This window comes from Diuraphis noxia, unplaced genomic scaffold (assembly GCF_037042655.1).
Source record: "Diuraphis noxia isolate RWA-SAM2 unplaced genomic scaffold, SU_Dnox_SAM2 contig0004, whole genome shotgun sequence".
Lineage (NCBI taxonomy): Eukaryota > Metazoa > Arthropoda > Insecta > Hemiptera > Aphididae > Diuraphis > Diuraphis noxia.
In genome coordinates, this window is record NW_028301714.1 from 34,596,291 (window position 1) to 34,613,138 (window position 16,848).

The 16,848-nt window shown below is 27.1% G+C and overlaps 1 protein-coding gene across 2 annotated transcripts in view; it reads right to left on the reverse strand.

Annotated features, from left to right (window-relative positions):
* LOC107168011 (uncharacterized) overlaps positions 1-16,848 on the reverse strand; it is a 126,352-nt gene that overhangs the window by 87,470 nt on the left and 22,034 nt on the right. Inside the window, exons 1-3 of one of the 2 annotated variants that reach the window (XM_089225702.1) lie at positions 14,276-14,407; positions 9,443-9,803; positions 6,028-6,227 (exon numbers count right to left, since the gene is read on the reverse strand). In XM_089225702.1, coding sequence (XP_089081828.1) covers positions 6,028-6,227; positions 9,443-9,803; positions 14,276-14,278 — 564 coding nt within the window. In that variant the 5' untranslated portion in view covers positions 14,279-14,407. Of the gene's footprint in view, positions 1-6,027; positions 6,228-9,442; positions 9,804-14,275; positions 14,408-16,848 lie in introns of those variants that run through there. The other variant, XM_015517265.2, reaches the window with a different exon arrangement.

Sequence of the window (16,848 nt, forward strand, 5' to 3'; positions counted from 1 at the left end):
TTGTTTTAAAATATCAGATAAATGATATTTCTTGTCATTAAAAATTAAAATATTCTTTCAATACTTAAAAAAAAAAATATAATAATAAAATAAAATAAACGGCTGAATAGTTGTAATAACTAATTAAATAAGTAATTAGTAATAACTGATGTGGTATCGCCATGAATAACTGACAAGAAATGCCTGGTGATTAATTTTTATCATAAAAAAATAGAGCTCTATAATGCATAAAAAAAACAAGCATATCGAATATTGTATTTATCGATCAATATTAACGACTCACTAAGCAGATATTATAAAAATAAAATCTTCAAAAAGAACAATATTCCCCAAAATATATTCTCTAACGTGTAAGAATATTCTGGAACCTTTAAAATATGCTTTTTTAATCAAAATAAATTTGTTTCTATGAATTCTGTGTTTCATGAATCGTAATTATATCTTACTTCCATTTAACTGCATACACTAGAAACAAATACGTAATTTCATAAAAATCCGACCTTTTATAGTAATGACCTTTTTATAAAATATAAAAATTATAACTCTTAGTGAGAGAACACGTTGAATCTGCGTATCCTTTCTCAACACCTTGACATCGATACTATTTCCACTATGGCAGGGTGTCACGTAAAGATGCGCAGGACAACCGATTTTCCAAGGATCACCGAGTGTACTTTCACTGGATAGATTCGCAGTGTAATATAACATGAAATATTATTATACTTTATACTATTACTAGGTATAAGTGGTATAACTATAAAAAATAAATAAATAATAGGGCTATGTAGTTGCCAAAACGTGAAGTCCAATATTATACGTCTAATCGTACATCACGGTCGAAGATGTTTGTGAGTGTAAGTAACATATATGACAAGGTCAAAGATGAGGTTGAGATCACTGTGTATAGTATAACCAATGAGTGCTAATGTTTGGTATCGTATGTTAGTGTGTGTAAACGTATCGTCTAATTGTTTATACTTAGGGAGTGATGGATTGAAACGCCTGAAGTGTACAGGTCCAAGATGGCTTGGTACTGTGCCAGATTCTAAAGATCTTAGAAATTAAAATACAAAGTATATCTAATTTGTTAGAGAAGTCCTGACGGAAAAAATACTACAACTTTTACAGTGCTACATTACCTCGAGTGTTATTAAGACGACAACTGCAGCAATATTATGAGTGACAACAGTAATCCTAATAATTGTAAGACAAAATTGTTTAAAATAAGTTTGACAGATTATAGTATAATTAATATAACAAATATGAAATAAACATAATTTATTTAAATGAACATTGGAATTATATTATGAAAAAAATAACAATGGCCTTTAGTATGTGTTAGATTCTTACGTTAGTTTTGAACGATATATTAATTTTCAATTGAGTAATGAGCATTTTTGAATTATAATATTTTACATACTTATCTATAACTTGCTAAATAATACAACTTAAGTGAAAATTTAACGTTTAAACAAATTATATTCTTCAAAGCTATACCAGTGGAAGGGTTTAGCATTTAAGGTTTAGAACCCTCTCCCGAAACGTTGTCTTAAAATCTAATTAAATAGATTTAAATACCTATTACATAGAAAACTTGTACATCGTACAATTCAATCTTCACAATTACTTAACGCCATGATTGAAAGCGAGTTTGATATAAGCTTAAGCGAAGCTTGTGATTTATTTTCTCTGACTTTGCCCGTTTGCAAATTTTTACAAAAATTAAATTGCAATCTTTAGGAAACATGTGAACATATTGAAAAAATATTTAAAATTTTAATGAAAAAGCAAGAAAACGCAAATGAATCGTTTTCAATTTTATTTAATTAATCAAAAAATATGTTGAAATCCGATAATATTGTTAATAATTAAATAGCTATGCCAATAATTAAGTCACACCAAACAAAGCACATCAAAATTAAAACCAACGATCCTATTATTAAATTTATATACCTTTATCAGACGACTTTTTACAACAACTAATTGGATGATTTTATAACAAGCCTATAAAAAGTTATCCTAAATTTTGTGACAATAAGGAATATGAATATATTAAACCTTATGTTGATTTTTATATTTATAATTCAAACTCATTAGCTATTGAAGCAGAATTCTTTTTATGGCAGACAATATAGACCAAGATTTTGGAAAAATATAGGCCATCAAATGTTTTTGAAGAGTTTTCTCAGCGCTTGTCAATTTTTTACCGACGATTCCTTACTTATTAAATATTTCATGAATTTTTCTATCAACAACATCAACACCTGAATGGCCACCAACAGAACCGAGCAAGGAAAGTTAGTAGGACTAGCCCTTATGAGTGTGGCAATAAGTAATTGAAATTGACACTGAAGAAGTTATCAAAAGATTTTAAAATACTTCTAACTCAATAATAGCGGATTTTAACTCACTTAGATTGCCAGTGATTGATGATGCATTGCGGAGGAAAAATACCACCAAATACCTCGTAGAGATGATGAGATCGTGGCTTACGGACAGGGAACTTCTTACCGAGGAGCAGATGGTGCCAAGACGGGTCACGTGTGGCATTCCACAGGGATCGGTTCTGGGTCTGGCCTTATGGAATGTCGCATATGATTTACTCTTAGAGATGGAAGTCCCAAATTGAGTGCACCTCATCGGGTTCGCTGATGATCTGGCGGTGGCCGGACGGCGGCCTCATTTGCTAGGGTGATGCCAAATGTGAGAGGCGCGTCCCAATGGAAGAGGAGACTACTAACGTCGGTTGCTGTACGCAGCTCCCGTATGGGGAAAACTGTTTCTGAGTCGGCCAGGACTAGAGCTAAACTCATTCGGCCGCAGAGAGCCGTTACCATTAGGGCGTACAGAACTGTGCTTGACGAGGCTGCGCTATTGCTGGCATTCAATCCCCCAGTCGACCTAGTCGGGATCGAGAGACTAAGAATTTGAAAACGATTGGACGCTTCGGCCACCCCTGGAGAGGCCTTACTATCGAAAGCGGCCATTAAAGGGGATGAAATGCTGACCACCATTGACCAGTGGCAAACGAGATAGGCTTCAACCACTAAAGCGTTATAGAAAAGGTCGTTAATCCCGGACGTCAGAAGGTGGTTGGGAAGAACTGTGACCAAGGCACCTATGACATACCACATGATGCAGGGCACTGGCGGGCCATGGTTGCTTTCAGAAATACCTCAACCGTTTCGGAAGGGCAGAGAGCGTGTGGTGCCTATACTGCGACTGTCTCTCCGACAACGCGGGGCACACCCTGTTCGTGTGTCCGCGTTGGAGCACTCACAGGCAAGAGTTCTCTGAGCGACTTGGCCACAGCCCGAGCCCTGAGGACATGCCCAGCATTATGTGTGTTCTGGAATCCGAGAGTCTCCCCATCGACCCCGCTGAGAAGTGTGAGGCGCTATGTCAGACAGAGGAGTCATTCTGGCTCTTTTATCGTATATGGTCGAGACCATCATGTCACTAAAGGAAAAAGAGGAGAGAGTTAGACAGGCCCGGGGAGGAAGACGGAAGAGAGAGTTAGACAGGCCCAGGAAGGAAGACGGAAGAGATGATGACGAGACACACGAGACCAGAACTGCCCGACCCGAGGCTGGACCGTAAAGATGGTGCACGAGTTCTCTAGGCCGACGGGCCGCAGCACCGAGCCTTGAAGCAAAGCGGCTATGGATGGGCCTCGAGACCGGCTGGCGAAAAGCCAGGTCGAGATAACTGGTTAGACACAACCTAGAGGATTGCAGGCTTGAATGCAATTATTGTACTTACAACTGAATAATTGTTATTTTTCTATTTGTTTGTTATACAATAAACGATAGGAGCCAGGGGGAAAGCAATGCTAACAGAAGTCCCCTTCCTGGTTCTCAATAACACGAAAAAAAAAATGTAATAAAGATAGCTTTAGAATAAGCTATTTAAATTATAACTAAATTATAAATTGGTATATAAAAAAAAATAAACTATAAAATATAATTTTATAACTATTATTTATAACTTGTTATTACAGGAAAGTATAGATAAAAAAATCCTAACGAATTTTATAAGTTCCAACAAGTGTATTTAGCTACTTTAATAAAATTAATAGATTTTGTTTTATATTAAAATATTAAAATTAAATGTATATAAACATGTTAATACGTATAAACATAACTTTAATTAATTAAATCAGAGTTAATTATTATCTTATTGCTTTTAGTACATATGTAACACTAAACTAATTTTATAATTAACTTATTATACTTAAATGTATAACTAGGTAAAGTCATCAGTGTGTCAAAATTCAACTATCACCATGAAACTACCAGTATTTTATGAATTTAAAATTCCTAACATTAATAGTAAATCTAAAGAAGATAATAATACGAAAAAAAATTATTCGTAAAAAAAATTACCTATAGTAAAGTTTTGCTATTCAAAAACTTTGATTTGGCGTAATTCACTTGTCCGTGTCAAGAGAATTCATCAAAATCCTTTTAAAATTACGACAATGAAAAAAAAAAAAATAATTATAAGACTATATACTTGCCCCAATAATGCTGATTACCTATATTCTATTTTTTAATAAAGAGGATATAAATCATGAAAACCATTTAATTTTTTTAGTTAGCCTTTTAATAGAGGTATTAATATACTCGTATATAATATAATAATATTTTATAATATTTGTCTAGTCATCACAAATATGTATTAGTTTATTTGCGAAACTCGAGAAATTAAATTAACGAAACGTGCTTAAAATTCGAATATCGTAACATTTATTCGTTATAATAGTATAGTTTAAATTCAAAAATGATTGAATTAACATAATATCTTTGGATATATATATAAAAATATGTTTTATTACAGTTATACAAATATAATATCATTATTTTCACTATATTAATAAGTAATAAGTCTGGTAAAAATTTTAAAAATATATGTTATTTAAATGCTTTGATTAAAATAGTCATCACAATTTTTAATATAATATAAATTAAACAATAAAAGCGTTTTATTATGTACCTGTCTAATAGTTCATTGTCACTTCTAAAAATGTAACCTTTTGTTTATATTTTGGGTTGTTATTATATTATATACAACATTACTTACAGATATACATATGAGTAAAGTACCTATTTTAAATTCTTTTCGTGTATTTTTATGTATCATTTGTTTATGCGAATTATATAGAAATATGACATAAATAAATTATAATAAACTACTCAACGTTAATAAAAATATTATTATAATAATCTACACAATATTTTGTACACACTATTATAATAGTGGTGTGACATTACAACTTTTCACTGTTTGAAGATATATTTACAACATTTACAATGATAAAACCTGACCGAGTTCGTACACTTTAAATCTATATAATACGGTAGTTATTTTTATACCAATCTTTGTTTTCATTATTATTTTTCTGAAATCTTCCAAAAATATCGACACTCACTCGTTTTAAGAAAACATCAGGCTGCTGAGAATAACCTTCAAACCTCTGTTTTATTATATTCATCATTTATTATTATTAGCTTTCAAGTATCGGTACTTTATCCTTATATATAGGTAAGTCTCTCATACTTTATAGATGTTTAATGGTTATTGGTTACCATACTCATTTGATTTTGTAGACCATTATTATTACTAATATTATCTTATTTGTAAAAATAGGTTCCCATAATTTTTTAAACATAAATTTATTACATATTCAAATTGTTCAAAACCTTAATTAAACACATCGAAGATATTAAATGAATACGAATTCCGACTTTTTTATTATTATTTTTATTATTGAACTTAGCTTTGAAAGGAATGGTTTTCCTTTAATTTTGACTAAAAAAAAAGGTGAAAGATAAATAAAAATCGTATATTTTAATATGTTATTAATTTTAGATTAGTGTGATAACAGTTAATAAATTGTTAAATACACAAAAACTCTACAATTAGCTTAAATAAAGTTATTCTAGAGCCAGTAATTAGTTGGATCCATTGAACCAAATTGAGATGTGAAAGAAATAATTGAGTTATTAACAATTTTACTGTTCAAACCTTTGTAACAAGTTCGGAGAACTTATATCTGGGATGCCAGCCATAACTTTTTCCATCTGAATCGGATACATCATCCAATATTCCAGAATCTAGACGTTTTTCTCCATCTCCCAAAACTAACATGTATCGAACACGACATTGATGGTCAAATCCTGTACATCGGTTCAAATATACTGACATACGACCTTCAACCGAAGTACCTAAAGTACAAATATTAAATCAATTAAATGTTAATAATAAATCATAATATTAATAATCCTATAATTATGCATATATGTATCAATGTTTGTATGTAATTTGTATGACGTAATAAGTTAATAAGTTCAAATTAGAAGATTCTAAATTATTTGGTGTGAAAAATTTAAAAGTGGCATCGAACAATCAAATTTATTACAATATAATATTATGATATTATTTTATACATAACTTTACAATAAAAAAAGAAAATCAATAGTGTGTGAACACCATCTAAGTATAAGGCACTTATATAAATAACATACTATATATACATTTTTTCTTAAATTAACATTAGACATCTCTGAAATTTCAACCAAGGCACTAATTTTAGATTGGTAGATGACTAAAATCTAACTGGTAGGTATACAAATTATAAGTGTATCATACTCAAATGAAAAATACTGATACCGTGTACAATGTACATAATCGCAGTTCGCACCAAATTGTGTTAATTTTTAATTTTCAACTGAATAAGAGTTATGAATAAAAATTTTATTACAAAGACAACCTACTCTAATCATCATATATTTTAATACCTCACGCCTATGTGTACTATGTACTATGCAGTGATGTGAAGTGCCCAATTCATCGTAGTATAGTCAGTGTCTGTAAGATTCTGTGTTTAAAAAATCCATAGTAATAATATTACAAAATGTATAAACCTTAAAAAGTTAAAAATCTTCCCTGGTGAAGCGCTCCCTAAAAATTATATATGAATCATGATATAATTTTTTGGTTTAACAATTAGTTTCAAAATTATTAGTTTAAATTCAAAAGTTTAGGTTTCTTCAAAATTGATCCGTTTATAACTTTACAATATTTCTGTTAATTTCAAAAATAATTTTCTATCTATAAACATGTTTGAGTAATTTATTATAACTATAATAGTGATATGATTATATTTAATTAATCTTGGATAGTCTTACAAAGAAACTTTGCTACTACGCATTCATTATAAATTGTAAATGAAAATCTAAAGTCGTTAATAATTCAATACCTTAATAGGGTCATCAATGTTTATTTCAGGTACATTAAATATTTTGAACTCTTTATAATCTCTCACGAAATTCTTCAACTAAATCGAATTAATATTTAATATATTAACTTACCGATGATATAGTACCAATAGCATTAAAGCTTTGTTACTCAATAGCTAGCCTGAGTTTGAATTTTAAAATGTACCTACAATGTTAATTTAATTTTTTAAATAAATAATATAAAATAACATGATAATAATTTTAATGTATTTATAAATTTTTACAATATCAATACAATTGATATCATTAGCTTCAGTATAATTTTAAAGCTTTTAATTTTGAAAAGTAATGGTTTTGTACATGTTTTATTATATCTGTCGAAAAAAATCCTCATAATATTACGTACATATTATATCACATCCATAACAAACAGAATATAAAATTATAAATAATTCGGCAGCCGTTATCTAAAAAAAAAAATATGAGATGTTTCATTATATTGTGCAAATATTTTATATATTTACTTAAAAAATTAGGTTTAGAAGACGTTTGATCAGAATCTACAATAAAATAAAAATAAAAATAGCCAAAATGTTGTATATAACACACAAAAATATTATGAAATATTTTATATTTTATATTATTTAAAAAAAAATCATTGTATGAATAAGTTTTTTTTTCATTAAGCTGAGCTTTGGAAAAAAATGAATATTATATTTTATTATTAGGTACCTACAATCAAATTAGTAGTAGACGTTGCTTATTATATAACTGCATAATGATAGTGAATATAAATAAATATACAAAACCTGATTTGAATTTTAGATTTTAAGATAAGTCAAAAACTTATTGGTCTTCTTATAATACTATTTATTTATTTTTTGTTTGTTTGTGACGATTATTAAGAATACAAAGCGTACTTAAAAACTTCAACCAGTCCTATTTATCGATTGAAAGTTACATTTATTTAATGCTTTAAAGAAATCGGGTTTTTGATACTATCAGTAGATTATTTGACGCATTAAATAAAGTTCAGAAACCGTGGTTTTAATCGAGATCCAAGCACAGCCGTTGTTGTAATACGATAATTTATGATTGTTTTCATATTATTGTTACAATAATAAAATACTGATAGGCACATTGAATAACGAATTGATACGATAGTGCGATACAAATTGACCTGAAATTACAGCATCTAGTTATTTTTTTATGTGCCGATTTCATTATTGTATTTTTCATTAAGATCAAACAGACACTTATCATATATTATATAATTTAGCAGCATCACAAATAGTAATTTCATATTAAAATACTCTCATATGATTATATGAAATCTTTCACCATTTTTCAATCTGAATTTCTGATAAGACCATATTGATATTATATTTGCTACGTGTTTGCCTTACCATACAACTCAACAGAGCATTTATGTATTTATAGATCTTTATGCATTTATAAATACATTTTAATGCGTGAATCAAAATTGTTTAACAGGAAATTGTTATCTATTGCATAATTTCGAGTAATTAATAACATTCAAATGTTAAATAATAATATAAGCGTTTTAACTAAATATACACAATATAAACCTTAACTGTACAATGTTATAGTATATTATTGTGTAATGTTATTGTTGTTACGAAGGGATTGTATAATTATACATGCGTGCTATGTTCATAAACACTATATTAATACAAGAGATAGTACCTACATAATTATTATTGTATTGCAGTTCGTACCTATATAGTTTAAGTTCAATCAGGTACTAATTGCCATTTGCTTCTAACATATTACAATAATTATTGTACTGAATAAAACGTAAATGAGTATTGATCACAATTAAATAGGAAATGTAAACTTTTTTTTAAAAACTATTCACCATTGTGTTGATACTATCATATCCGTAATTATGTTTGAACTTTATAGAGCAATAGAGCTTATGGCCAATATTTTCGAGCTACACAGAGGGTGATGACTGCAATATTTTCAGAATTATGCGTTATATTTTTTTTCGGTTAACGAAATCAAAAAGAAAAACAGTACACTGCAAGTAATATACGTTAGAGAGTATAGTAAATACTATGCATTTAATAACTATTCGCTATTCGTAGCGACTATTAATAGATAAATATGATGTAAATAATTGAACGATAGGCAAACTATTTATAATTTAGTATCGCCAATCGTTAACGAACACTTACACGATGCGTCTTTGACACCGTGCGGGTACAGTGCTAGGTTCCAATCAAATCCGCCGAACGTGAAGTACGACGTCTCCAGCTTGCACTTGGTCCCCCTAGGCGACGCTGTGCCGTACTGGTGCTGGAGTGCATTTCCGGCCGCCGGGTTGTGGTGGTTTTGGATCTGGTGATGGTGGTGCAACAGCCTGGAAGTGAGCGACGTGGGCACGCCAAACTCCGTGTCGTACACCGTGCGCACGTGACCAATGGACAGTTCCAGCTGGAACTCGCCGTTTGCATCCGTGAAGTTTCGGCCGTACAGGTCGCTGACCGGAATGTAGTTTCGGTTACCCTGGGCTGGGCAGTCCGTTGTAAACTTTACCTGTAACAAGACGTGCACAACGTGGTTACCTACATAGTATAATGGCAAGTGGAAATATTTATGGAACACTTTGGAAACGTCGTATCCAAAGTGATTATGTTAAAGTTTAGTTTAAGTTGGTTAAAACTGTCTAAACGTTCTCCTAAGAGCTGCACTGTATGATTTTCAATAACAATTAATTTAAATATTTCTATAATCTCCGGTATAACTTACTATATGCCTACGAATCACCGCACAAATAAATAACCGAAAAAACCGTTAAAATGTATTTATTTATACTTTGATATGTTCATCACTCTATCACGAATTTCAAATTTAACCATTTCTCGCAATAATTCAATATCATCGTATAATGTAATATTGCAATCATCAATCATGTTTTACAATATCAACTCACGGAATTTGTATTTTGTCGAATACATTCACTCTCAGAGATTCATTACACCAAGTAGGTGTTCCTCATGCTGCGGTTGATGTCGATTTTGTTATTCATTCCGCACAGTTTCAGTTACTGTCTACACCTAAATAACTACAAGTAAAATTGGTGGTAATTACATAATAATAGAATTTTCAAAAAAAATAGTACCTTAATACATATCCGTATACCATAATATTATTTTAATGATAGCGTTGAGTTTTTTAAAATATGTTTATGCCTTTATGGTAATACGATATATGTAGGAATTTGTCGAAACCAATATTATTAAAGCATAAATAAAGTTAGTGTTTTGAAAATGGTTTAAAAATTAAAATTAAATAAAAAAAAGTAAAATCTACATATCCTCGTATAAAAATAAAATGATATAATATGGAAAAACAAATTATGATTATAAACACTATAAATAAGTTAAATAATTCATTAAAGAATAGTAAGTCGATAAAATATTCAAAGTTTACTATATTCCTACGTTTGTAACTTGTAATTAGTTTAAATTTAAAGTGATTGTAATCTAAGTGAGTAGGTTCAATGTGTTAACATAAAGTTAAAAAAAATTGCATTATTAAGTATGTTTATATTCTCAATACATTAACATAACTGACAAATAAATATATTTATTGAAGTAATAATGTTTATCATATATCTATACATTATGAATATTATTTTATTTTATAAACTGACATAGTTGAAAAATTTTAAAAGTAGAAAACATATTTAGTATAGTAAATCTAATTAAAAGCTTTTCACTTTTTCAACTAACTCAAATTCATACTCATCGTTCTGTGGGCCACTGAAACATTTTACTTACTAAATTATTGTAATTTAATCAAAAAGTTCATTATTATTAAACATTTATTTAATATAAGTTGATACTAGTTTTAAGTTAAATAGAATAAAAACAATAAATGTATTTTTCAACAATTGTATTATAAAAATATTAAGTTTCTCCGTTTTTATATTTTTGATAAAAATGCACGTAAAAATCATTGAATTAATTAAAAATACTATGGATATCACTCACAGTAAAAGAAAATCAATTTTATAATTAATATTTACGAGCATTTTTCTTTTCTTGTACTATTTAGGATTACTTTTGTCCCTAACGGCCTAACTTATAGCCATATATTATGCCTCCGTTTAAAAATGTAGTTTGTAGGGTCGTATACGGGTATACCTTTAGCTTACTGATTTAGCTAATAGTGAGAACTAATGGATGAAAAAAAGCACATAATATATACTTCTGTATGTACATTTAAAACATTAAAAAAAAAAAAACCATTTCATAGCCAAAAATATTTTTTCATAGAAATTAGCCATTTGTACTGTCTCAGAAATGAATAACAACAATTGAAATACAAATATTTAAGAAATTGTATGAATGGCAATACACAATTTTACCATTGCACATTACGTTATTAATTATTACTAATTTATAATATTTTTAAACAGTTTTTTAAAAAAATTGAACAAACAATAAATTAGGGATGGTAATGACTTTGATTAAGAAACTAATATAAAATAACTTTTCAGCTTGAAGAATAATTATGAAACAATTAATTTAAGATCTCTGTTTATAAATAAAGATGTTTAAGGTTAAAATAATTAAAAATATATATATACTTTTAATCAACATTATTCAACACAACAGTAATTATTAAAATATTGTTCATACAAAATATAATGATTAATACAAATAATGATTTAATAGATAAATAAATAAATAGGTGATGTACATACTCATTTTTCCTTATAATAGTTAAATATTTCACATTCTGGATTTTAGAATTAATAAGTATAGGTACCAAAGATTAAAAACTATGTTTTCTAATTATTCTTGCATGTGTATGACAGTTAGATTTTATATGTTAAATTTCTATATCCTATCGTGTACGAACTTATTTTGTTAAATCAGAACTACATTTTTTCGTAAAATGATAAGCAGATTATTTGATCTATTAAATGTTGATAATATATTTACATAGAAATTTAAACAAAATAGTTTCTGAACTATGAAACTGAATGTATGAATGAAAATAGCCTAAAATAATAAGATTAAATATAATACAGGAACAGCAATAGTAATAAAATTATTATTAATACTACAAGTACATTGTAGTAATAAATATCCGAGTTTAAAGTACTAGAATAATTATTTGGTACATATTATATTTTATATTTTATATGTAAAATCACTATCAATGATTATTATTTTTGTATGTCGTTTAATATTATTTCAAAAATCTGCTCAACAATTCATAGTGTTAAAAAAAATTCCTAGAACCCATTTCACAAAAAAAAAAAAAAAAAAATATGAGACCTATTATAGATATAAAAGTAGTGAATTATAACTGATTTCACAATACATAGGTATATTACATAATACATTTATATATTTTTTTTTTTTTTGATATAATGGTTTATTTATAAAATCTAAAGACATATCATGTATTACGATTTATAGTTAAATAGGAAAGATAAAAACAAAGTAAATTTAATCATTTAAATGTTTTTTTCGTAGATAACATTTGAAAGTTATAACCATGTTTGAAATATGTTTATATTTTTATTACTAAAAGTATTATTTTCATGTTTTTAAAAACTATAAAAAAAGTACTGTGATGCGTGACGATAATATATTTACTTTTCAAATACAAATTTAACGTTTTATTACTTCTTTTATATTTATTTATATAACTCATTCAAAATAAATATATTCTGGGATTTATTTTGAAAGCATGTACCTACCTAAATATAATAACAATAATAACAGCTAGGTACATATTATATTACAGAAGAACACTTCTAAAATTATTAAACAAATATATTGTAATATTATAAACTAAAATTACCAAAAATAGGCAACAAGTACGTAATAATATAATATAATGTAGTACATTTTACATCAGACATTATAATATTATACAAACGAAAATAATGATTATACTGTAACTATTTAATATTATTTTATTTTTAAACTAGGTATTATTATACTACAGCTAAGATAAGAAACAAAGTATTATAAATAACTCAACAGCAATTAATAAACTGAATTAGCTAATGGACATGAAACAACATTGGTATAATGAAAACAAACTGTAGTATATTTAAGTAGCTGTAGTACTCGAAACCAGAGCCCAAAGTACAGTCATTTTTAAAAAGCTAAAAGATAGTATAAGATTATTTTTTGATTACTCAGTTAAAAACTTTTATTATTTTATAAATACTGTAAAAGGACCACAATTTACGTAATTAAATAATGGTCATTTAATAATTTAAGATGATTATTTTAAAATTTTACAATAAATTCATTTTTTATATAACATTTATGTACACATAATATTATACGGATGAACTTTTATTTCCACTTTAATCATTTTGCGATCTAATGTTCCCTCAAAATTGTTGTTCACCATAATTTTAGTGTAAATAAACATGGTTAAGTGTATATAAAATGTATCCTTTAATTTTAAATCTGTAATATCTTTTTTTTTGTAAACAAATATTGTTTTAAATGGTTTATCATAGAAAAATTTCTAGGCTTTATTTTAAAGGGTAATATAATTCAAGCTATATATAATTATATTATAATAAAATATAAAAATATTTGTCCATTGGCAGTATCGAAATAAAATACGAAACATACTGAAAATTCCTTAAATAATCCTTAGAATAAGGTCTGTGTACTTGTCTCAGAAACTATAATTTATACAGTTATATTATTTTAAATATATAATTTTTGTAATCACACCCTCTCCTACTAGCAAACTAAAATCCTAGCCTAAAATCCTAACCTTAAGTGCCTCCAATGGGCGGTTTCTTATTTCCAGCCTCTCAAAAACCATATCACCTCCATCACATGCACTTATTGTAAAACAACATTTACAGATTGTGTATATTTAAATAAACGTTAAAAAAAAAAAAAAAAAATATATATATAATGATGTTATTACATGCATAAATTGTATTATCGACTATTGTAAATATATATAGGCAATAGATATTTATAGAAATAATAAACTATTTTATACATTACCATATAGACGTAACATTAATTATATTAAAATTAAGAGCACATTATTAATATTGTATAGTTTATAATTTATTTTCATCAATGCATTATGTATAGTTTCAATATGTATAGAACAAAATTACATAGACAAACAAATACTAAAATTATTATTTTTGAAAAAAAGTCTTATATCTTCAGTTTAAACGGTTATATAAGTAGACAGTATTAAAAATAAATAAATTGAAATAATCGTGTAACGAAATTATTGAAATTATCAATAACAAATTAATTTCATATTATATTGCCTAATTGGATAATACTAATATATTTTGATTATTGGGACCTCACCATTATTTTTATGATGGACGATGCTTATACCTCTGTTAATGGCCAAATTTCCCTGACAGTGTGATAAATTTATCGTGCTTGGAATCTCCCGTGGGGATCACTACGATGTAAACCACAATGAAATGATGGGAAAATTCGTTCGTTGGTGGGGTCGTATGGAATATAAGCAAAAAGGGACCACACTGAACAGGAAAGTAGTATAGGCTTATACAGTAACGGGTGGATGAAAATCAAGACTACGCCGTTCGAGTGAATAATTTATCGAACGTCCTTCTACCGGAATTATTCAAACATATATGCACCTATACTTATTTACGAACGAAATATATTATTACATTCATAATATTGTGATGTCATAATTTTTTTAATTAATATAATCTATGCATACCACATAAATAAATAGATTCAGATTTCCCTGCAGAATAAATTATATATATACATATATTATGTACTTTAGAATTTGTCTGGAAATTGCCGAATTTTATCTATATAAAAAAAATTGTATTAATTTGGAAAATATGTAAAATCAAATTCGTTTATTACAATTCATACGCATAAGTACATTCTTTCAAATTAATGAAAATTAATTTGAAAGCAATATTATAACTGTGTGGTACCGTATACGAACAATATAGGTTTAAAGCTTATCGATCTTAAAATATATTTTATTTCAACAGGAAAATGACAAGTGTGAATTGACAGCAAAATAAATAATAAACTAGGAATACACTTTTGAAAATATGTTTAGTTTGAAAGCATTATTCTACCTGTAATAACTAGAAAAATACAATGACATTAATAGTAAACAAAATTTATAAAATATATATTATTTTCGTTATGTTTACATTATCGAAAAAATTCATAAACTCAACTATTTGCATTTTAAAATTAATTTTTTTGCATAGCACATAAACAGATGACGAATTTTCTTAAATAAAATTTTATGGCAAATTTATGAATACATTTAAACTTACAAAATGCAAACTGCAAAGTTATACTATAGTTTATTTTTAAAAGCATAAAAAAATTTACAATCTGTATTATAAGCAAATTTAGTGTAAAATAATAAGATCCAACAAGAGAATTGATAACTGTATAACATACCAAATATCAAGAAGCGGAACTATATCAATCGAAGATGTACAGATATAAAAGATTGAACAGTTTATTTAGAGAAATTCATAATTCAGAAGTTGTATTTACTAGATACTAGATAGGTACCTAAACTATATTATGACAATAGTGGCGTTCTATATTATAATATAATATATATATACACAAAAATCAATGTATTGCATGTATTTATAAATTATGAATTAAAATTATTGTTCATATCATATTTTGATCAATATATTTGATTCTTCTTATTTTGTATTCAATCTTAAGAACCTGTAATTGACAATTCTTTTAACTTTTTGGATAAATTAAATTCTTGTTTTTTAGTTTTTACTATATTTTATCAGATATAATATGTATATTTGATTTATATTATGTATTCATTCTATTTTTTCATTGTTTAAAAGTTCTATTGCGTAAACCTTTTATAAACTTTAAAATATGGGTGGTAGAAAGTAATTAAGCTTTTAAATAAAAAAAATGTTTACATAACTTTAAAATTTAAACCTGATTTGTTCGAAATTGCTTTATGTTAATGATATATCACAAACTTCTATCAATATTAGCATGACAAACACTTATTCTGAAACCTATAAGTAAAAATGAAGTGTGGACAAATACCAATTGAAAACTTCCATTCATTGTCCACAATATTATTTTATCCTGTCATTATTTTTTTAATGTTAAATCTTTGATTAATTATCATACATTCTTACAATAAATGTATAGCATTTGTTTAGGTATAGAAATAATATTAACATAATAATAATGCGTTTCATATAATTAAATATCAATAAATGAACATAATGAATTATATTAAATTATATTTCCATTTATTTTCACGGAGCCATACAGGTATAAAATAATATATTTAACCGACAACAAATAAATCTAAAATACATTTTTTAATGATTGAATATATTGAAAAAGTAAAAATGTTGGACTGAGCTACATTTATGATATAAAATAAAATGTTTTATTCAAATTATGGAGGGTTGAAAACTCTTACGTAATTTTGATAGAATATTAAAAAAGTATGCCTTTAATATTTGATAATTTTTTTATTTTGCATAGGGCGCTATGTCCAGGAGTAGGCCCAAATGGCTAGTTCGGACGCCTATTTGGCAGAATTT